At 43.7% G+C, this 22,302-nt stretch overlaps 2 protein-coding genes across 2 annotated transcripts; one reads left to right on the top strand and one right to left on the bottom strand.

Moving 5' to 3' along the window:
• The first annotated feature begins 13,049 nt into the window (after positions 1-13,049).
• On the top strand, positions 13,050-15,339 carry LOC124699713 (B3 domain-containing protein Os01g0234100-like). The gene is made up of 5 exons (XM_047231971.1): positions 13,050-13,123; positions 13,201-13,272; positions 13,467-13,604; positions 14,019-14,117; positions 14,222-15,339. The coding sequence occupies exon 5, from the start codon at positions 14,370-14,372 to the stop codon at positions 15,105-15,107; it is 738 nt and encodes a 245-aa protein (XP_047087927.1). The 5' UTR covers positions 13,050-13,123; positions 13,201-13,272; positions 13,467-13,604; positions 14,019-14,117; positions 14,222-14,369; the 3' UTR covers positions 15,108-15,339.
• Positions 15,340-16,082: 743 nt separating this feature from the next.
• On the bottom strand, positions 16,083-20,758 carry LOC124703593 (filament-like plant protein). The gene is made up of 5 exons (XM_047235814.1): positions 20,604-20,758; positions 19,303-19,409; positions 18,903-19,194; positions 16,738-18,713; positions 16,083-16,571 (listed from the first exon to the last, which is right to left on the bottom strand). The coding sequence occupies exons 2-5, from the start codon at positions 19,327-19,329 to the stop codon at positions 16,251-16,253; spliced, it is 2,616 nt and encodes an 871-aa protein (XP_047091770.1). The 5' UTR covers positions 19,330-19,409; positions 20,604-20,758; the 3' UTR covers positions 16,083-16,250.
• Positions 20,759-22,302: the final 1,544 nt, after the last annotated feature.

Here is a 22,302-nt window from a genome sequence, read left to right as displayed (position 1 = left end):
TTTATTGTTATATATTAGTGTTCATGATAAATGTTTATATCTCATGCTATAATTGTATTAACCGGAAACATTAATACTTGTGTCTTTTGTAAACATAAAAGAGTCCCTAGTAAGCCTCTTGTTAAACTAGCTTGTTGATTAATAGATGATCATAGTTTCATGATCATGAACATTGGATGTATTAATAACAAGATCATATCATTAGGTGAATGATGTGATGCCCACCCACCCATAGTAAGCATAGCATATGATCAAGTCATTTAGTTCGGTTTGCTACAAGCTTTAAGATACATAGTAACCTAATCCTTCAGCCATGAGATCATGTTAATCACCTGCACCGTATGGATGCTTTGATGAAATCAAACAATACTTCATAAATGGGTGGTAATAAAGGTGGCATTAAGTATTCGGAAGTATATGTTGTAGCTCGTGGATCAATAGTGGGATTTTTCCATCCAAATGACAGATAGATATACTCTGGGCCCTCTCGGTGGAATGTCATCCAATTAGCTTGCAAGCATTTGACTGGCTCACAAGGGATGTCATATCACGGTACGAGTAAAGAGTACTTATCGGTAACGAGGTTGAACTAGGTATAGAGATACCGACGATCAAACCTCGGATAAGTAAAGTATCGCGCGACAAAGGGAATCGGTATCGTATGTTACTGGTTCTTTCGATCACGAAGTCATCATTGAATATGTGGGAGCCATTATGGATCTCCACGTCCCTCTATTGGTTATTGATTGGTGAAGTGTCTCAATCATGTCTTCATAGTTCGCGAACCGTAGGGTGACACACTTAAGGATCGATGTTGTTTAAGTAGATATGGAATTTGAAATGGAGACCGAATGTTGTTTGGAGTCTTGGATGGGATCCAGGACATCACAAGGAGCTCCGGAATGGTCCGGAGAATAAGATTCATATATGCAAAGTCACATTCCAAGTTTGGGAATGGTCCGGTGAATTTATGGAAGGTTCTAGAATCGTCTGGAACTTTTCACTACCAGCCCTAGCCGACCCACCAGGTGGGAAGGTGGAGTCCATGGTGGACACCACCTCCATGGACGGCCAACTCAAAAGGAAGGGGGAACCCACTTTGACTAGGTTTTGACTTTTTGTAACACCCCAAATTTTCAAAACAAAGAAACATTCATTTTCCTATTTTCCAAATTTTGGAACTAACAAAAACTTTTATTAAATTAAGTTTAGTGCATAGTGATCATGCATATATGTGTGCATTTGCCATGATGTTTGTTGAAGTGTTCACCAATGCTATAAAACCCTAAACCTTGCTCTCCTTTTCACCATCCAAGATAAAACAAAATAAAAAGAAATTAAATCAAAAAGAAAAGGCCTATGTGAACAAATAGCCATTCCTGCAAATAATAACCTATCCCATGTTCTACCTTGTTTAGATGGTTTGAAAAACCTCAACAAGCCCAACCTATAACTTACCAACTAAATCAAAGGTGAAACAAAAATAAAATAAAAATATACATAGAGGCATATGTGGCATATAGCCATAATAAAAAATCTTGACCTACGCCCTCATACCTTACCCAAATGATTTGAAACCATTACTAAACTCAATCTAACACTAAATGAACACTAAACCATGCCTAAGTGAAGCAAAGAGAAACAAATAAAAAGAAAAGAAAATTGGAATATCACCACATATGTGCTTATGGCCAATTTTGCAAATCTTGAACCTAGGCAAATTTGACTTGTGCCAATGGTTGGGTATTGTTACTAAACAACTAAGAACCACTTTTGAATCAAAGAAACCCAAATCAAATCAAAAGAAATAGCAAATTCTACTCACATATGATAATGGTCAAAACTGCCATTTTTATCATGATACCCACTTTGAGCCCTTGTATTAAGAGATTCTTAAACCAAACTCTCCCAACTCTTTGCATCTCATCCAAGACCTCATAAAAGTGAACAACTTGGTCAAAGTCAACCTTGTTGGTTCAAAGTCAAACTCTAAATATAAGCATGCCAAGATGCCACTTTGAAACAGATTCTAGATTATCCAAATTTTTAGAATTTTCACAAAACAATTCCAAAATTCAAACCAAGGCCACTAATAGTTGCCAAACATTATTTAGATCACTCCCATGTAGAATTTTGGCCAAATTCAAACACACATGAGACCTTGGCTTATGATCAAAATGTTTGCATAGAGGTAAAACCACTATTTCAACCACTTTGTACCCCTCACTCCACCTCTCTTGTACTCCTCCATAGTGCACCATGTACCACAACAACTCCCAATGACCTCACCTAGTCTTGCCATGATCACCTTGACCCAAACCATGCCAAAGGACATGACCTATGTCACACACTTTTTTTTGGCTTTGATCATATGTGCCTACCCTAACCCTCTCCAACCTTGCCAACCATGTCTAGTACCCTGGCCTCACCTCACACAAACTATCCATGCACCTAGAGACCAAGAGAATTGCACACAAGATCCAAGAACATGCTATGCCGGCCAACTTTGATCACCGCCATGCCCAAACCTGCTCGTCTCTTCCCCTCTCTCTCTCTCACCATGTCAGCAAGCTTGTCCATGACCCCCTGCACCTGCTGGCGCGAGCCCTGGCCAAGGAGAGGCCGACAGCACCCAGCACACACCGCGCCCACGACGCACAGGACGCGCCAGAGCGTGCATGACCACGCTCTGGACACGCCAGTGCCTCTGCTAGCCCCATCGCCTCACGCTCCCTCTCGCTCCCTCCTTTCACCCACCTGCTCACCACGACCCCAGCAACCCCGTAGACAACCTCACTGGCTCGCCGGCGCCCTGTAGACGACGCCATGGATGACGCCCGTCCGCCACAGAATGTGAGTACACGATGACGATGGCAGCGCCTCCGTCCCTCTCCTGCTGCGACATGACGTGCGCCAGGACCGCCTGATGACGCAGCAGCGTCCTACGCCCTCGCCCACTCACCTCAGCCCCTGTAGCGCTGTCACCAGCCTCGCCGTGCCCGTGCCACTCGGCCTCCTCGGCCAGCTATAAAACGGAGCCCTCCTCTCACTCTCCGAGCACACCAATCCACTCCCCTCTCTCTTCTGACTCTCCTCGACCCTCTTCCCCTTCACATTAGCCACCACGCCGCTCCAATTTCGCCGAAGATCGCCGCGGCAGTAGCTCGACGGAGGAGAAGCTCCAGGCAACCTCCGCCGCTCCCTCGACCCTCCTTCGACTCGCCATCGACTCCTCGATCGTTTGCCCGCATCGCCAACCCTCGCCGAGCCTCCGGCCAGTCGCCGTCGACCCCCTCTGCCGCGCCCAGGGTTTGCTCGCCGTCGCGGAAGGTGACGATCGTGCACCGTCCGATCCTCTTTTAATCTAACGGCCGTCGCTGCGTACCGTTTCGGTACGGCTTAAGTGACGCTGACAGGCGGGGGCCACTGTCAGGCGGCCCGCGTGCACCGTGAGCATAGCTGTGCCGGCCCGTTTAATTTTCCCGCGCGCCCGTTTAATTCAAATCCAATTTAATCTTTTCCTTTAAATTTCAATACTGGTGTCAAATTCAAAATTTATTAACTTCAAATCTCCTGAGCCAAATTTAATGAAATTTATATATCTGGAAAGCTTGTGAAATTATCTACCCAACTACACTGGTCTCAACCCTAGATTCATTGTAGAATTTATGTGATAAAAATAACAAGGCAGTAGGTTTTCAAACTTCAAACAATTATGAAAAATCAACCATAAATGATTTTGAGTTGATTCCAACTCTCATAAATCCCATTTCATATTATCTAATTGATTATGTAAAAATATAACATGGTTGCTTCATATGATCATGAGCTAGATTCAAATAATGGCTATGTAGTCATTTCTAGCTCATTTAAATCATTTCAATTATTGTATTTCAAATCTATGAGATATAGCATCTCATTTAAATCATCTTCCCAAGTCATGTGAAGTAAGGTGATGGCCTTAGTTGCAGGGTCTCATCATTGCTTACTTGAGGATATTAAATCAAAGTAGGATTTAAATTGCATGAGGTGTAATACCTCATCTAAATCATTTTCCCAAATGATAAATATGAAGTGTTGACCTTGGTCAACAAGATTCAATGAGAGGAAATTATTTCTCAAGAATAAGAAATAGAAACCCTAATAAATATTTCAATGAAAAACCCTAGTTGTTGTTAATTAATGATTGTGATGATGATAGATCATCTTGAGTGAGCCATTAGGGCTAAGTAGTCCCCTTAAGTATTGATTGGTGATTGTTACCTCGTATCCGTTTATAGACGCTAGTACCGAGGAGTACCAGGAAGAGGAGGTCTACTTTGAAGAAGAAGAAGAAGAAGAAGAAGAAGAAGAAGAGAACTTTGACCACTATACCAATCAAGGCAAGCTATATTATTGCAAGCTATTACCAAGCTACCCTAATGCAAAGCTCTACTAGAGCAAGGCATCAATACACTTTTATTTTGTGATAAGGATCCAATCCCAAGTTTTTACCTTACAAGTTTTTGACTTTGGTTTATCAAAGTTTATTTTTGAATCATGATTCACTTGGTATAGAGATAGAGTAATACAAGAGCATCAAATCTAGCCTAAAGCAATATAAGCTAGGTAGCACCCCTCATGATTAGTTGTTAGTGCTAAAACTAAAATTGACTACTCTAGATGGGAACATGTGAAAGCAAATGACTTTGAAAACCTTGGAATGATGAATCATTCTATTGAAAGATTTTTGAAGGTGAATATGACTCGTGAATGACATGGTGAATTTTACAAAAACTGATGGTTGGGTTTGGATGCGATACCATTCCAATTTTACAAGTACCCCCACAATACCTGATTATGGGTAAGGGCTTAACTGGAAATTTATGTGCTTTAGTATGGGTTCCCTCTAAACAAGAGTCATAGGGGTTATGCCGAGGCTGCCTCCATTGAAATGTGAAAGGATGTGAAATGACGTGAAATGAGGTGAATGTCCGGCCCAAGCCCTCGTGCGGCTTCCGAGCTGACGGTTTGTCTTCACCGGGAGGCCAAGCTCATGGGGAGAGGTGCCTATACTAGGGTATGTAAGTGAAAGGTTATGGTTGGTAGTCCGCACACGGAGTGTGATAAATCAGGGCCAGTTAACCCTGACGGATTATTGCAAATGTTATGGCAAAAGTGTGCGATCTCTGTAGAGTGTAAAACTATTCGAGTAGCCGTGTCCACGGTTACAGACGATTGGGAAGGCCATACTGTTCCGTCATCAGACAATTTTCAAAAATGTGACATGTGACTTGTGAATTGAACTTGAATGGTGACTTTGACTTGAATCACAACAGAGTTGTGGGAATGACACTAATGTTCCCACTTTAGTTTAGTTAGACAAATGAAGAGTCTTTTATTACTAAATGCTTATGAAATAAAACTGGCTTTATGCAAATGAACATAGAGCTTAGAACACCCTTACTATAACTGATAGTGCTTACACTAGTATTAGTTTGCGAGTACTTTAAAGTACTCATGGCTTTGTCCCTGGCTATTCAAATGGCCAGACTATGAAGGGGAGTACCAGAACCAAGAGGATGAACAGCAGGACGTCTACGACAACTAGGACTGCTCCTGACGTCAAAAGTTGCCTGTGGAACAGATGGACCGCAACCGCTACTTCGCTTCCGCTATGTGTTTTGTAATTGGATCTTTAGATCAACTGTTGTTGTATTAAGACTGGATCATGTGATCCTTTATTGTAAGACGATTATGGTATGTAATGAATGATGTGTTGTGATATCAATCTATTATGTCTCGCAAAAACAATATTCCTGGGATTTCGATGTATGGCATAATAGGCATCTGGACTTAAAAATCCGGGTGTTGACACTTTTGCATATATGGTAGGTTTTCAATTGGACTCCCATGAGGAGTATGATTGGAGCCTAGGGTTTTCCACCTATTTAGGCCTTGTTTGGTACTAGTGTTTTAGTGGGGATAATACTCTAGAGTACTGGGTGAATCTCTGCTGTCACCCAATCCCCACAAAACCCCATCCCCAATCCACTAGGTAGGGATCGAGCACATCAAGAGGAGCTTCAGGACGGCCTCGCATATTAGACTTTCCCCTGTGCCCCTGTAGCGCTTGCTCTCCTTGAGCCTTTCTCCCCTAAATCTCACGGCCGGCCTCTCTCCCTCCACCGCCGGCGGCCATGGTGGTCGACGACGTGTGGGAGGGAGATCTGGTTTCCAGTAGTGGTAGGTTTTCTTCCCGTTATCTCCTCCCCGGCAAATAAAATGGGGGTCGGATCTAGATCCATTGATGCCCTCCCTTTGCTCTCTCTTGCTCGTCTTTGTAGCCTGGCAGGTGGTTGGAGAGAGGGTGAAGATGGATCTTATGCCGTCACCTCTCAGCCGGTTCCATGGCAAGGATTTGCTTCGGCTATCATTGCTCCTTTGTTCCCTTCCTTTTCTTGCTCTAATAATTTTGAGCTGGTGGGCTGTTCTTCTCTCTGCCCCTCTATTCTTGACCATGGTGGTTAGGAAGGAGTTTGTCGGAGCGATTTAGTTTCCTAGTTCGGCAGAGTGGTGCTCCGATCTCTACAGGCGGTGGACCAATCAACGGTTTTCCCCCTCTTCTGATTTCCGCTGCAGCGCTATCGTGGTGATAGCGGCAAGGACTTTACAGAGAGATTGGCAACTGAAGATTGTGTTGAAGCTGGATGACTCAAGCGCTCGCCCTTCGAAGGTACTGGAACTGATCCCCCAGTGCCATCCACAGCAAGGAGTGCGGAAGCTGCTCCCGGGAGTGGAATCATGGTGGCTCTTCGTCGGCTGCCATCCAAGATGGTCGTACGGCAACTGCTCCCACCCTCGTCGTCGGCATCGGTTCTTCCCGACCGCCGTTTGCAGGTGACATCAAACCTCCAGTATTCTATGCCGATTCGGAGGCCCCTCAGCTTCGATGTAGTTGGCTCCCGGCACCTCTCCCCAAGTGGCCATGTCCCCGGCGGCGTTGTACTTGACTGCATCAAGTCTTGTAGAAGCGGTGGCGTTGGAGCTGGACCTGATGGTGTTTCCTCTGTGACTTTCAAGGTCCGTAGTGCAAAAATTCTGGGCCCGTTTGTAATCTCTTTTTTCTTTTTGGTCCTCATTGTAATTGTGCCATTGTTTAATGAAAGCTTCTACGTCCCTCTGGGACCGCCCATGTTCAAAAAAAAAGGAGCTTCAGAATGGTCCGGAGATAAAGAATCATATAAGGATAAGTCTTTTTTTTTGGATTTCGAAGAAGTTCGAGATTTTTTCGTATCGTATCAAAGGTTCTAGAAGGTCCCTGAGTGTCCCACTATGGGGCCAACCTATCCTAGAGAGCCCACATGCGACCAAGAAGTGGCCCGCTGGTCCATGTTGCCCATCAAGAGCAGCCTTTTAAAATGGGAGTTAGCACCTTTGAAAGAAGGGTGTTACCACCTTTTAAAGAGAGGGAGGATTAACACTTGGGAGATACAGTGGTCGGCTGCCCCAACCCCTTGTATAAACAAAGGGAGAGGGATGAACGTGGTATAAGCTTATTGAGCCCTTTCTTCGCCTCCTCTTGCTCTTCTCCTCCTGCAGAAGCTTACGAAGCTATGCTGAAATTATACACCAAATCCATCATCATGCCGTTGTGCTACTGGAGTTCATCTCATCTACCTATTCTCCTCCTTGCTAGATCAAGAAGGAGAGGACATCATCAAGTTGTATGTGTGCTCATCTCGGAGGGTCGTTTGTGCGGTGCTCGATCGTATTGGATCGTGAAGATAGTACGACTACATCAACAACGGTTTTAAATAGCTTTCGCTCTCGGTCTTCAAGGGTATGAAGATAAAATCTCCTCATCTTGTTTCTAGCATCTTGTAGATTGGTTCTTGGTTTTATTCGCATCATAGGAAATTTCTTGTAGGCAACACGTGAATACATCTCTGTCTTCACGTGCTTCGGTTATTCCTAACAGATCTCTTTACTTGTGTTGTTACATTTGTGATATTTTTCATGCTTGAAGTAACTTGTATCATCATATAGGTTGCTTCACCTACTTTGCATTAGGCACACTTACTATTCCGCAAATCCTAAAATTGCAAGAGAATTGAAAGAAAAATTGTAAAACTTATTCACCCCCTCTAGGTTACCATCTCTAGGCCCTGTCGGATGGTATGATTCGTAAAGCATGGCCATGCGCGACTTGGTTAACTGAGGAGGTCAACTAAGAGTTAGTCACATATCCGGATCGAGAAGAGACTTGAGCGATTAAAGGGATGATGTAACTCACCTATAGCTATATAAGGTATATCGTGAAGCAAAAGGGACTTAGACATTAGTCACAATTTAAGGTTAGTCATCATGACTCAATGAAACTTGGGATTCGCCACGTTCACTATCGACTGGTCGATTGGGAATCAGACTCCAATCATGTCCAAGTCGCCATGAGCCTGCAGGGTCACACACTAAGAGAAAGGAGCGAGTTGGATGTGTTCTGATTGAAACGGAGTCAGGCGAGTTGGACTCGAATTGGACCGTGACCAGGTCGCTGACTTCTACTCACGGTGGCCAGAATAGGGCCCAAGTGAGTGGGCTTCAAATATTGTGAAGCCCACTGGGGCAGAAATTTCCCAAGGGGTACGGTTAGACCATTTTTCCATGAGTTGAAAACCCTAGCACCACTCGGTCCAGCCACACTGTAATGGATCTAGCAGTCCACCGTCGGTGCTCCTCCCTCGTACGTGTGGATATCGGTAGAGGTGTTATACGTTTAGCACTTAACCAAGATCGTGGGATCGGATCGGATCGAGGACTACACTGCCCCGACGCGCTTCACAAATATGCGTCTCCGTGTCTATTGGTAATCCTCGTGGCCTTATACCTCGGCTAGGTCTTGGATGTACCGCGTAGGAAAAGTTTTTGTTTTCTCTATTTGGTCCAACAGGAGGATCGCGTCGACAATGAGCAGCAACTTTAACCGATGAACTGAAGGCAGTCTCTTGATATGTTTTAGTAAGCATATCTTGGCGCACCAAATTGCGTTGACGGAGGACACAAGGGATTTGTAGGAGACATCTAGTCCATTAAGAATATACCCAACCATCTCATCTTCGTCAACGGGCTTCCCGACATCAGCGAGATCTGAGGAGAAGCCTTTCATCTTAGCAAAAAATTATGATGTTGTCATGTTGTGTTTTTTGTATTGTTGAGAGCACCTCGCAGATGATTGATCTTCATCCGCGATGCTGAGGTGAACATGTTGGTGATGACAGTCCAAACCACGAGTCTCAAGCCCAACAGCGTGGGCAAGAATTTCCGGTGACAGCAAATTGACGATGAACCCGTGCACCGTAGCACCCCGGGCGATCCACGTGGTGTAGGCGGGATTGGGGATCATGATCTTCTTCTTGTCGGCATCCTCAACCTCCAGAGTTTTCGCCTGCGCGGTGTCGGTTCCATCGAGCAAGCCGAGACCTGAGCACCACGAAGGGGTTGGAAGACTAGGGTTTTCCAGAAGAGGAAGTTTGCCCTAGTAAGTTTTTGAGAGGGAGGAGATCTGAGCAGGCTGGATAGGGGCATTGACGAAGACGAGGACGCCATGGCTGCCGAGGGAGATTGGATCTTGGTCTTTCTGGTTTTTGGTTTTTCGGTGCGCCATGTGTGTGTGTGTGTGCGCGCGCGCATGCGTGCGTGTGTGTGTGTTTGTTTTGGATCGTAGGCAGCAGCTAGGTCAGGGAAGAAGTTCGCTTTGATGCCATGTCGAACTAGGCAGAAACCATAGCCGATTAGGGCCTCGTATTGCGTGTTATATAGGGTGAGAAAAGCCCTCACCGTTGCAGTACATAAGGGTGTACATACGCTGGTGGTATACTATACCATACATACATATGACACAGGTAGAAGATCGGAAATTCAATTCGGCTCCCGGGTGCGTATGCTCCCTCTACCAACAAAACATATTTCGAAGTGTGGAAAAATTTTGACAAAAAATTCTACATGTACATATCCATAATATATGTGTATGCGTTAAGTTTCACGAAAAAATAATATTTTTTGTGGCCTATGTAAAAAAGAGAAAACTTATCCTGTGAAAAGCATTGTTTTCAGGACTGAATTTTTTCTTTTTTACACACGTCACATGATAAGTTTATTTTTTATGAAACGACTTTGTGAGCTCGTAGCACATGAAGATGTACGTGCGAATTTTTTGTTTCAATTATTTTGAAATTTAAAATATATGTAAAATGCATTTCAAAATATAGGGAGCATATGCTCCCATGTTCCAAAACATCACTCCCGTAGAAGATGCTTAACAATATGTACGCTGGGGAATTTGCTAACACCAAAAAAGGGCAGATCTAAAACATGACGAGTACCTCGTTTATTTCACAGATTACTTTTCCCAAACCTGAAGAGAGGTGGCTCTTGATGCAAGAATGGGCAATCATACCGCCAAGCAAGAGAATGGGCATTTTAACCAACACATCTCCATACAATAATTATGGTCCACTTTATTCCATTGATCAAATGACAAATAATTCTATGCCTCGGCAAGAATTTATGTATGTTATTACTGTGTCTGATATCTAAAGACGTGTAACTACAGGAAAGCGGGCTATACCAAGATCATCTAATATCACACAATGTACACAATGATACATAACCCAACTCATCGGTATAAAGTTATAAACCTAACTTGTTTGTGTTTGTGCCAATTGAAAAGTGTATATAGTACGAGTTATAATATTTTTTTTGGCTACTAAATTGTGTATCCAACATCTAAACAAGTTAGTACCAGTTTTTGGCGAGCTTTTGCCTCAGCATATATTGCTTGACAGAACATTGGCTACCAAATTGCCTTGTGTTTTCCTATTCTTTTTTTTATGCTGCGAGGAAATAAAGAGTGAAACTCATTTGATGAGATCCTAGATTATTTTTTCGCCAGGGATGTCAAATAAGCCCCTGCCTTGTAGAATCGCACAATTGAGTCCTACGAGGATAGTAAGCAACGAACCAGACACGTGACACGCCTCTGCCGAATTAACTCTTGTATATCCACGCCTAGCTGACCATTCGGCAGAAAGTTCGTGTATAACTAAAGACCACGCATAGTGTCTCACAAGATCCCACGACGCGTGTGGTGCGCGTGGGTGGTACGTGCTGGAAGTGGCATGCATATGTGCGTACGTGCGCGAGCGATGAACCAGGGAGGAGTGGGAGGAAGAAGTGGCATGCATACGTGCGTACGTGCAGACGAGCTAGTGCTAGTAGTCGATCTCCAACGTTAACGGTAGTATCTGATTAATTTACAATACAAGGAAATAAAAGATCAGAAGATTTCTTCTTTCCATTTAGAAGCCAACACAAATTTCAGAACGTATTCCCCTCCGTAAAAGGATCCCGTCGATACCGTCCATCACGGTGCCTGCCCAACGGTCGGCTTCTCTAATCCCCCCGTTCCATTTCCTTTATATACGGGTACCACCATCGTCTTCCTCCTCTGACTCCATCGTACTTGGCAAAAAAAACATCCGGGGGACTGCAGCCATGGCGATCGACGAGCGCGTCAAAGCAAGTTCCTTCTCTAATCCGTTCGTTTAATTCCATCTTTCTCTAGATTATCTTGTCCAGTTAGGTCGTTTTCGTGGAGTGGTAGTTTTTTATCCAAGTCATTCTTGAGAAAGAACAAAAAAAGATAAGATCCCCATCGTTTTTATTATTTTCTCGTGCAAAGTAGACGCACATACGCCACCCCGACTGGTCTTCGTGCACAATAGGATCTCGTCATCCGTCTTGGGCTTTGTTTCGTCCCTTGGATGAACCGACGGATTTGGTGATGAAATTAGGGAGTATTGGTTGTTTAGTAGCATTCAAATTTATATAACTCTACTTTCGTTGCTTAATTAATTTTCAGAGGAAGGGAGCGACGCTAGCACGTGATGCCAAGACTAAGGTGGGGCGGAAGATGGCCGTGGTGCATCGGAGGCTCTCTTTGCTCGGAAACGGCGGCAAGCACGTTGATTACGATGATGGTTTTGAGCCGACGACGGTGAGAACCTACACGAAACATAATCATCTGATCCAAACATCTTAAAATCATTACTCCCCCAATTCATATTACTTGACGCTAATATAGATGTATCTAGATACATTGTAGTTGTAAATACATTTATTTTAGCATCAAGTAATATGGATCGGAGGGAGTAGTTCAGATATACATCATATGACGGTTTTGATTTTTCCACGGTTGGTCCATGAACCAAACATCTTAAAACATATTATTTGCGTGTGTTGTCCGTTTAGTGGGAAGTCCTGACGGAGATTGTTGTTTGGCCACTTCACTAGTCGTTTCTGTCAGAAATTTCATTAGCATTATATCCTTTGTCTCTGAATCTTGGATCAAACTTACCATGTGGAACTGCCGGACAAACTGAAAATCATATGCTTATTATGTCTTTTCTTATAGTGCTCATTAGCAATGAAGCGGGCCTAGTAGAAATACACAATGGCTGCACGCGTTCTCCATGTTGTTAGGGTATTGATATCTTTTTGACAACTTCATATGCTTATTATTGTTATCGTTGCTGAATTTCTGCTTTACAGAGTTCTGAGTATCAAATGCATCTTCTCATATAGTATACTACGGAAATTGATTCTGCCACGGTTGGTCCATGAATCAAACTTCTTAAAATCGTCATTCAGATAAACATATTATTCGTGTGTGCTGTCTTTTTCATTGGAAGTCCTGACTCAGTTTGTTTGGCAACTTCACGAATCTTTTCTGTCAGCAAGTAGATTAGCCTTGTTTCTGAATCTTCGATCATACTTACCAGTTACCATGTGGAATTGCCTGACAAACTGAAAATCATATGCCTATTATGTCTTTTCTTACAGTGCTCATTAGCAATGAAGCGGCTAGCAGAAATACACAATGACTGCATGCATTCTCCATGTTGTTATGCTATAGTAATCTTTTAGAAAATGATGTTATTAGGCTTTAGTTCCAACTTCTTGTGATGCAATAATAAGATTTTGGTGATTGCAGGATGAGAAGCTTGCTACTATTGTTGGTCAAGAATCTAAGGCAGTTGATGACTGTGATGATCCAGATTGCAAGGACGAATTCGTTCCTTTGAGAGTAAATGTTCTATTGCTTTAGCTCTCTTGTATATACATTAAATGGGGCACAAGAGGCTCAAATTTTGGTGATTGCAGGGTGAGAAGGTCGATGCTGCTGTTGGTCAACAAGCTAAGGCAGTTGATGACTGTGATGATCCAAATGACAAGGTCGAATTTGTTCCTTTGGAACTAAGTGTTCTATTGCTTCTGTTCTCCTTTATATACATTAAATGCGGCACAAGAGGCTCCGTTCAGATTTCAGAGCATCACTTTAAATCAAAGGAACAATGTCTTGACATTGTCGCAATAGTTCCCCATTCTTTTTTTTCCTTCTAGATCATATTTTTGTAAATTGCTGACAGATCATAAGGCCCACGAATGTGGAGAATGGGCAAGAAAGGCGTCCAGGCTTTCTTTATAAACAAGGAGCAAGAATGTCTACAGGAGGTAATCCAGGCTTTCGTTATAAACGCGGAGCAAAAATGGCTGCAAGTTATAAAGTAAGATACACTCAAAAATTTCGATCTTTTATTTGTTTGTGTGATATGAACATGTCCTATCAGGAAAGTCAAAGAATAGATGGAGATTTCAATATCAGTTATGAACTCATCATGCTTCCTATGGCTGGATACTGTTAGAGTGGCGTCTCATGGCTCTTTTCGCTTTCTTTTCCTATTCTCTAGTTCTGGTTAGCAATTTTGTCTACACTTTCTCACAAGTTCTGGACTATTTTAGGTTGCAGTCATCTAAGTAGCGCACTTGTTGTTTTTTCTCGTTCTTCTAATACAAAAGATTGGCATTTTAATGCATGTTCATGGGCTCGTAATTCTTCAGACATTTTAGCTCATAGAAAAGTTTCATAACTTCAGACATTGGATTCATTGTTGTGCTTTGTTTGGTTGCTTTATTTTCAGAGGAAGGAGTGGCAATTAGGGTCCAAATCTTCTAGGAACAAGAAGGAAGAGAAACCAACGTTGGTTGATAGCAGCAGCGTGAGACCGACAAGATTTAAGGTCAGTCCTTCATCATAAACATTCAAATGCACTACAGGAATGCCACCCATTTGTCGATAATATTCGATACCGATATGATTAAAGTGATTGACTATTGTTTTCAGGTGTGCACAAGTCCAGAGAACAGGTTCGCTACAACTGGCGGAGTGTCTAATCACCCGAGTTTTGACACGTCCACTGCAAACAATACCTTAGGTGAGTTGAGAGTACTATTATGATTATTCTGCAATATTATCATACTAATCATGCCCCATGTCCTTCGGCGCAGAAAAAGAAAGTTCAGATGAAGATGAGGATTCGGAGGTTACCCCATCTAGCAGCAACACATTCAGCGATGATACTGATTTTGACGCTGTAAAAAGCTTTGCAGACTTTAATATCATCCTTGATGATTTGGGCATCGACCACGAATTACTCCCCGGTCACCTGCGCAGGAAGTACTACCAGCTCTGCTGCGACAGGAAGATGTTCCTCCATAGGCATCTGATGAAGCCCATAAGCCCTGTGCTCGCCGCAGGAGTGATCTCACAGACGGTCGACATCGCTGAGGGCATCAGGACCTCCTATGCCTCTCCCTCTTTCCTCGAGGTCCTTGCGTTTTGGAAGACGACCCTGGAGGCCTTGGAGGGCCTGGGCATGGACATTGCCTTCCTCCGCAAGCGCGTCGATGACCTCCAGGTGGTTGTCCTGGAGCGAGACCGTGACGTGGAGAAGATCAGAGCCCTCAGGTCGGAGTTGTCAAGCCTGAATGACGCTCTGAAGGGCCTGAGCATGGACATTGCCTTCCTCCGCAAGCCCGTCGATGACCTCCAGGTGGTTGTCCTGGAGCGAGACCGTGACCTGGAGAAGATCAGAGCCCTCAGGTCGGAGTTGTCAAGCCTGAATGACGCTCTGAAGGGGGTGGGCATGGAGCTGGATGAGATTGAGGAGTCGGCCTCGAAGATTGAGGAGTCGATCGCGAAGATGAAGGTGGTCTTGGGTATGCCGTAGCTGCCGACAGCACCATGGTGATCGACTACATCTTGTGTGCACCATCAGTAGTGACCAACACCACGCAGCTCAGATTTACCTTTTCTAGTTTTTTATCCAGCTAGGTTAATTGCCACAGCAACGAATCAGGATACTGTTTTCTTTTTGTGCACGTCGATGAGCTTCATTTCGTGTACATCAATGCCGCAACATGGGATGAACAAATATAGCGTGGTTTCAGGGTTTATTGTCAGTGCTCTTCGTTTCTTCCTGCAACAAGGGATGACCAATTTACGTAGTCTTAAATTGTCAATCGGTCAGCATTATAATACGATCCGAATACTTAGTTTTTAACACAGGTGACGTCTTAACGAGATGTCGAGATCCCGCATCTGCATAAGGAGCCAACTTTAAATTAAAAAATATTTTTCTCTGAATACGCACATAGAAAAAGTGGTCAGCACTACTTACCTACGGACATGTTTCCACAGTAGCCAGCCACGGCCATGATATGCGACTTAAGGCTGCACTCTGAAAATGATATGGGAGTAAGAAAAGTATCTTAGGCTTTGGTGTTGTAAGAGGGTGTCGCCAATTGTCCACTGCCGAGCACACCCTACTTAAATCTATGAAAATGGTAGATGTCTAGCGTTCGCTGCCTTGGGCAGAACCATCCGTTTTCAGGTCGGTAAGAGCTGTAAGAAGGATAGTGTAAAAGTTAGTTTAAAATAAATATATATTTCTTTCGATTTGGTATGTCAAATGTAACATGTTGCCAAGCATGTAAAAATTCTGGATTTTGTCACAGGGGTTGTAGCGGTTGTCACGGGAACAAGTCATATGACTGTAACCGTACGCGCACATCGTGATTAGTAAAAAAGCAAAACGGTGAACTACATAACGTAATTCTAGTTTTTACCACTCGAAGCATTTGACACAGGTTTGTTTGGTGTTGGGTAACATTTTACTGCGAGCCTATGCATCTGCAGTAACAGTTGAATACCAAAACACCAAAGGAGAAAGTAAAAAAACTGACAGGATTTCCAAAAGGGCAGCACAAATCCAGGTGACCATGGAATCTCATCTACCACCAGGTGACCACTGATAACAACAACATCCCGAAACAGTTAGATAACTTATGCACAATCTCTTCCCCATCAGATCTCACTTTCTAGCTTTGCTCCTGTAGCTACTAATCGATGATAAACCACCTGAGAAAAACGAGGACCGCGACGGGGATTCGACCGCAGGAACAGGCGAGATGCGGCTCCCGTTGCTCCTTGGAAGATCCAGACTGTACAGTTCATCGGCGAGCGGCTCAGCACCACCTTCTCTGAAGTCCAGCAGAGTGTCCTTGGATTCCAGCTTTTCAGGCTGGGACGCGACACGGTCAAGGTCCGTCAGTGACTTGAGCTGAAGGCCAAGGTTAGCGATTGTCTTCTGGCACTCCGCGAGTTTCCCCGCAGCACTGGCGATTTCTTTCTCCTGCGATGAAGATAAAAATTGAGACAGGTACTCCAGTTAGACCCTATGGCTCCAGATGTGCTTAAAATCTAGGCCACTAGCAAATATGGATCATGTTTAACCAGTACATGTAAATGACACAATGCTAGTTATTTTGGACTAATGCTGAGAACTTATAAAAGATTACCTGCTTGAACTTCAGGTCACCATTTGTGTTGGCGAGTCGCCAAAGCTTTGCCTCCCGAGTGTCCCTTGACAGCTGAGCCTCCAATTTGCGGCACTTTGCTTCATACTCTTCCGAGAGCAGCTTCTCCTGCTCAATCTTCCCTTGCAGCAAGGTCACCTTGTTTGTCAGTTTCGCGAGTTCCAGATTTGCTACTTCAAGCTGACCTTCCATTACCCTTCTCCCCGACACAGCATCCTCTGCCTTGGCAGTCAACTCTACCAGCAATGCAATCTGATCCTTAAGCCTTGTTTCCAATGACAACACCTTCTCCTGGAGCTTCATGGTCTCCTGTTGTGCAGACTCAAGCTCGGACCCCAAAACCTTTCTGATGCCCTCCACTGCCTCTAGTTGCATCTTGATCTCTGAAGAATACTCCCTCTCCTTTGCTGCATCACACTCCAGTGCACTCACAGTTACATGCAACTTTGCGATTTCCGAGTTTGCTACCAGGAGCTGAGCCTCTAACGATTCTTTGGCAGACTCCACCGAACATGTTCTCTCTGATTCAGTCCTCATAGCCTCTATTTGTGCCAGAAGCTCTTTGTGATGCATCTTCTCCATTTGCACCTCGCTCTTCAGTGTTTCCATAATTCCTCTCAGTTGCCCTATTTCTTTTTGTGCGGACCGCAGCTGTGCCTCCAACGAGTCTTTAGCTGCCTCTGCCATATTTGAGGCTGCTTTGTGCTGCGCAGACAGAGTTTTCTCTGCGTCAATCTTCTCTTCCAAGGTTGCCATGGCATTCCGCAGATTTGCTACCTCTACAGAAGTGGATTCTAATTGCAACTCCAGCTCTTTCCTATCCCCACTTTCTTCCAATGAAGCCACAACATCCTGAAGCTTCTCAACTTCTGCTGACTTTGACTCCAACTGCAAAGCCAGAGATTTCCTCTCACCATCGAACCGTTCAGCTTGTCCCAAAGCAGCATTTTTTGACTCATTTGTCAGATTTAACTGCATCTGTAAGTCAACCAGCTTGTTGTTAGCTGCCATGAGGGTGTCACGTGATTTGTCAAGCTGATTCCTAGCCTCTGCAAAGGCCATCTCAAGCTCCTTTTTCTCGTGTTCAATCTTTTCAACCTTTTCTTGCAATTCTATCATCTGGAGCTGTACTGCTTCAGTTTCGACTCTTGAGATATCTCTGGTCACAGTCTGGTCAGAATCAGTTTCTGCTCCAACGCTAGAGCTTGTGTGGTCTGCTTCAGGCAATGCAGCCAGCTTTTCCATCTCAAGGAAATCATCCATCATGTCAATCTCAATGGGATTGTTTACAAGATGTCTTGTGCCCTCATTGCTGTTTTTGAACTGATCGAGTTCTGCTACCAGAGCTGAGGCCCACAAATCAGAATTTTTTATTTCACTGTCAATGGCTAGCATATGCTCTCCACTATCAGACTGGCTATCAGTCAGAGATTCCATGCAAGCATTGTTTGGAACAGGCCTAGAAGAATCATTGACTAAGGAAGTTCTACGTGTCACATGGCGCAACCTACGGCATTCCGCCTCGACTCTTGTAACTTTTTTTACACTTTCCAAGTGTTGTTTGCTCGCTGTCTCTGCTGCTTGGTTGCTCAGGTCTCGTTCCAGTGCAAGTATCTTCAATTCCTTGGACAGCGTGAGCATCTCAATCTTGAGATCTTTGCTCTCTCTCTCTGCTAGCTGAAGTTTTTCCTGCAGATCAGAGGCTTCTAGCTGCTGTTTCAGGTCAGCAATAATGTTCTGGAGCTCAGACATCTCAGACTCGAACTCCTGGGACTTCTTAGCAACTGCATCATGGATTTTCTCCTCTTGTTCTTCTCGTGCCTGGCGAAGCTGCCTGACACATTCCTTGAGGGCACCATCCAAGTGGCTGACTTGATCCTCCAGAGAGGCATTCTTCAGAGATGAAGCATCAAGTAGCCGCTTCAGGTTACTAACTTCCGCCACAGCATGTTCCCAGCCTACAATTAACAAAAACAATGCAATATGAGTTAACTACTACAATATAATAAGCAAATTCCTGTTGATATCATTTTTTTTTTGCATCAATCAGTTTCCTCTTTCCTCATCCTAAACTGATTATGCATAAAGAATCTGAATTGCAATCCCTTATTTGAAATAATTTATTAATTCATACAGAAAAATAATACCTGCTACAGCATCTTCTGCTACTTTTGCATGCTGCTTCACCAAGTCATCTTTAGCATTGATAGTCAAAAGAGCAGCAGAAAGCTTCTCACTCAAGCTCTTTACAGAGTCCTCTGGTGGTGGTAATTGACCAAGCTGCAGGGAAGAATCATGTAGCATTGTCGTCAATGCTAGCTTATCACCTGAGGATTTTCCTGCTTCAGTTTCTTGATTCTCATCATTTATAATTCTTGAGCGAGCTTCAGGTGATTGGCTATGATTTGGGGAAGCACCACTGGAGATAGGTTTGGCATCCTGGTATTTGCAGAAAGTGAACAAAAATGAGTGTTCCATGCAAAGCACTTGCCAAAGATATTCAAATTTATGAACATACAAAGACATCAAGAGATCTAATCACTGTACCAGATGAGTCATTCCATCCTCCACCATCGCTCCTCTCTTTAAGAAAATTTGAGCTAGACAAATATAGTAATCTCGCAAACCACCGCAGTGGAACTCAAGCTTGAGACCTGTTACATAACCACGAATCATTTTAGAACTGACATAATACGTGAGTCTGAAGCAAATTCCACCAATTAATAAGATCTATAATGGGCAACACATTATGGAATTCACACAGCACTGCTTAAGTGATTGACATAGCCATACGAACGTTTCAACTCAACTATACAGCTTTAAACAGTAACAGTATAAATTGTAACCTAAGAATTCAAGGTATAACATAACTTTTCCCTGTGTGTATTGGGGATATCTTCCTTTATCTAAAAATGTATTGGAGATATCTAACTATCTAACTAGGACGAAAACATAGGAAACAAAAAGGATCAAAAACAAATTAAGTAGCATGGCTATACTAGTTTGAAGTCATTACTCAGTAAACAAAGACTGTTAAATGCTACTCTCTCACTCTAATACAAGGCCTACAGATTTTGCAAAATTCTTTCAGAATATCCATGTAGAAGTTGTGACTTTCTCTCTTTTGTCTTCATTTATCTCTTTTCATCATTTATGGCTAAACATACATACTGTCTATTCTCTCTCATATTCTCAAGGAAATAACACTACGGTTACCATGGTTATTCATCTCTACTACTAGTGGCATCTTTAATTCCTGTATTAGACCAAAATACAGATTATAAGCTGAAATGGAGGAGCTATCAAGATTGCCACTCATTCATTTATATTCTCATTATTACCTAATCAGTAGCACTGAACCGTTGTACAAATAAAATAAAATGCAAAATGTGTTTCTGAAAGGATGAAGGGAACAAAAGCACTTGAACTTCCACCCAAACACCTCAACCTATCAAGATTTTTATTTCAAGCTAGTACTATTACTAATGTCCAGCTACTTTCACCCTCTGTTTATGGTAAAGCGTAACATCAAAGCTGGTGGTACTATCCCTTTTTCGTTCCAATAAGGAAAAATATGGCACTAAGAAAATTCCTGGAAGAGTATAGCAATGTATGAGTATGTCCCCCCCAGAAACAGGTGAAACTGTGAAGCTGAGTGCTCCATAAATCTATCCAAGACAGTCTATGCTGATTACATGCTCCAAGGTTGCTTTCCAAAATCTCGAAAATAACACACCAACTATCGCCATGATGTTTCTACTGCACACGAGTCACTATACTGGAAATATACAGGAATAAAAAGATGCAATCCCTTGAAAACAAAAACAAATGAACATATGGAGCCGAACCTGGTCATCGAATTAGCGCTCAAAGTGTGATGACGCCGAAGTGGAGCTCACACTCTCCCTGGGGCTTCTCCCCGACACTTGTGCTTGGAGACCCAACCCCGGCGACCTGCAGTTGTTCCCTTGGTTTATTGGAGACCACCAAATGCAGTGCTTAGGTACCAATACTGAAACAGACAAGAAGGGAGATAAATGTCCTTAGTGCCACATCCTAGCAGATTACCAGCCTAAGATCCATGCCAGGCAGTAAAAATAAATACTCCTGATTGAGCAAGAACAGCGGCATACTTAGCGATGAGGTTACCAAAATCTTTGGAGCAAAACAAAATCAGACATTCCACCGCGCAAGTAAAATTTTCATGAAATTTATCAAGAGACTGTAAACAGGAGAGGAATCCCGACCGGGCAATGAGTAGGATCCAAGAAACTGGCAAATGTCAAAACGAGCAAACATGTCTACTGCGGAACACTCCATTGGCAATCAAAACTAGTCCAGTAACCTGCTCCTAAATCCCACCTGGCATCAAACTGAAAACCCTAAAATAAGTAGAGGAGTGAGTCCCAGCACCGGCGGCGGCTGAAATCCAAGCAAGAAACCAAATTCGCTCACCTCGCCTCGCAAGAGACAACGATTGCAGCAGCAGGAGAGCACCTAAATCCCATACAGAATCTGGTCGAAATCCCAGACGGGGGACAGGACGCAGAGCAAGAGCTGCAGAACCCCGCCGAAGAGGGCCAGGAAGAAGGAGCAGGAGAACATCTCCCTTTTCCAAATCCACGCGGAAAAAGTAAAAGTTGAAAAGAAGAAGGAAGAAGAAGAAGAGAAGAAGGATTGAAGAAGGGCAGCAGGCCATTAGTAGAAGCGGGGACACGAAATCGGGGCAGCATTAATTCCTACCTGGGGGGCGCAATTAATCCCGTCGCATGGAGGGGGAGGGCATCATCCCTTCTTCACATGAACCGTGTGAACCCGTTTCTTCCCCTATCAATCGGCCACCCCACCGCCCTCCTCCCGTCCCCTCGGAAAATAAATCCTCTTTCTTTCTTGGACTAACTTCTTGATATGGATTAGGGAAGCAAGAGCAAGAAAAGGAATCACATTGCCCGCCCGCCACAGATCGAAGCGGCGACAGGGGACGAGGAGGAGGAGAGAAGCAAAGTGGTTAAAGAGGAAGAAGGGAGGACTGTACCAGGGGGAGCCGGAGCAGCAGCAGCGTCGTCGCAATGTGGAAGAAAGAAAAGCGGCGGCTTTGGGGAGGGAGAGGAGCGTGGGAATCGACGCGAGGATACAGAAATCTGCTATAGTACTATCCTTTTTCTTTTTTTTCTCTCACCAATCCACTCGCATGCGCGTTGGGCTATTTCCTTTCCCGCCCAGGCAGCTCAAGCTACTCTTCTTCTTCCTCCTCCTTGCCTCCCCTCCTCTCAAGAGTTGAAAAGTGACATATCCTCAGTTATTTCCTTTTGACAGTAGCATGAAAAAACACAATTTTTTCAGTATAGTGTCACAGTAGAATGTTTTATTTTTTTCCCTTTTAACTAAGTGGGAATGCTTCTGCCAGTACTGCTACTTGTACAGTCGTACAGTGTACAAGTGCTACTATCATTTTTTTCCCTGAATACACTGTTACTTGTACTGCTCATACTACTTCGTGGCTTTTGACCAGAGACCTGTACACCAGTGCTACAGTAGTGAAGACTT

Source organism: Lolium rigidum, chromosome 3 (assembly GCF_022539505.1).
Source record: "Lolium rigidum isolate FL_2022 chromosome 3, APGP_CSIRO_Lrig_0.1, whole genome shotgun sequence".
NCBI lineage: Eukaryota > Viridiplantae > Streptophyta > Magnoliopsida > Poales > Poaceae > Lolium > Lolium rigidum.
This window is presented reverse-complemented; position numbering and strand designations above follow the sequence as displayed.

What these genes read in the sequence shown, in the direction of transcription:
- LOC124699713 (XM_047231971.1), top strand. Translation starts at nt 14,370, where the DNA reads ATGTCCTTCGGCGCAGAAAAAGAAAGTTCAGATGAAGATGAGGATTCG.
- LOC124703593 (XM_047235814.1), bottom strand. Translation starts at nt 19,329, where the DNA reads ATGGTGGAGGATGGAATGACTCATCTG. An exon ending in AGGATGGAATGACTCATCTG is followed by an intron (nt 19,195 to 19,302) that starts GTACAGTGATTA and finishes TGCAAATACCAG; the next exon opens with GATGCCAAACCTATCTCCAG. An exon ending in GTGACCTGAAGTTCAAGCAG is followed by an intron (nt 16,572 to 16,737) that starts GTAATCTTTTAT and finishes TCTTCATCGCAG; the next exon opens with GAGAAAGAAATCGCCAGTGC.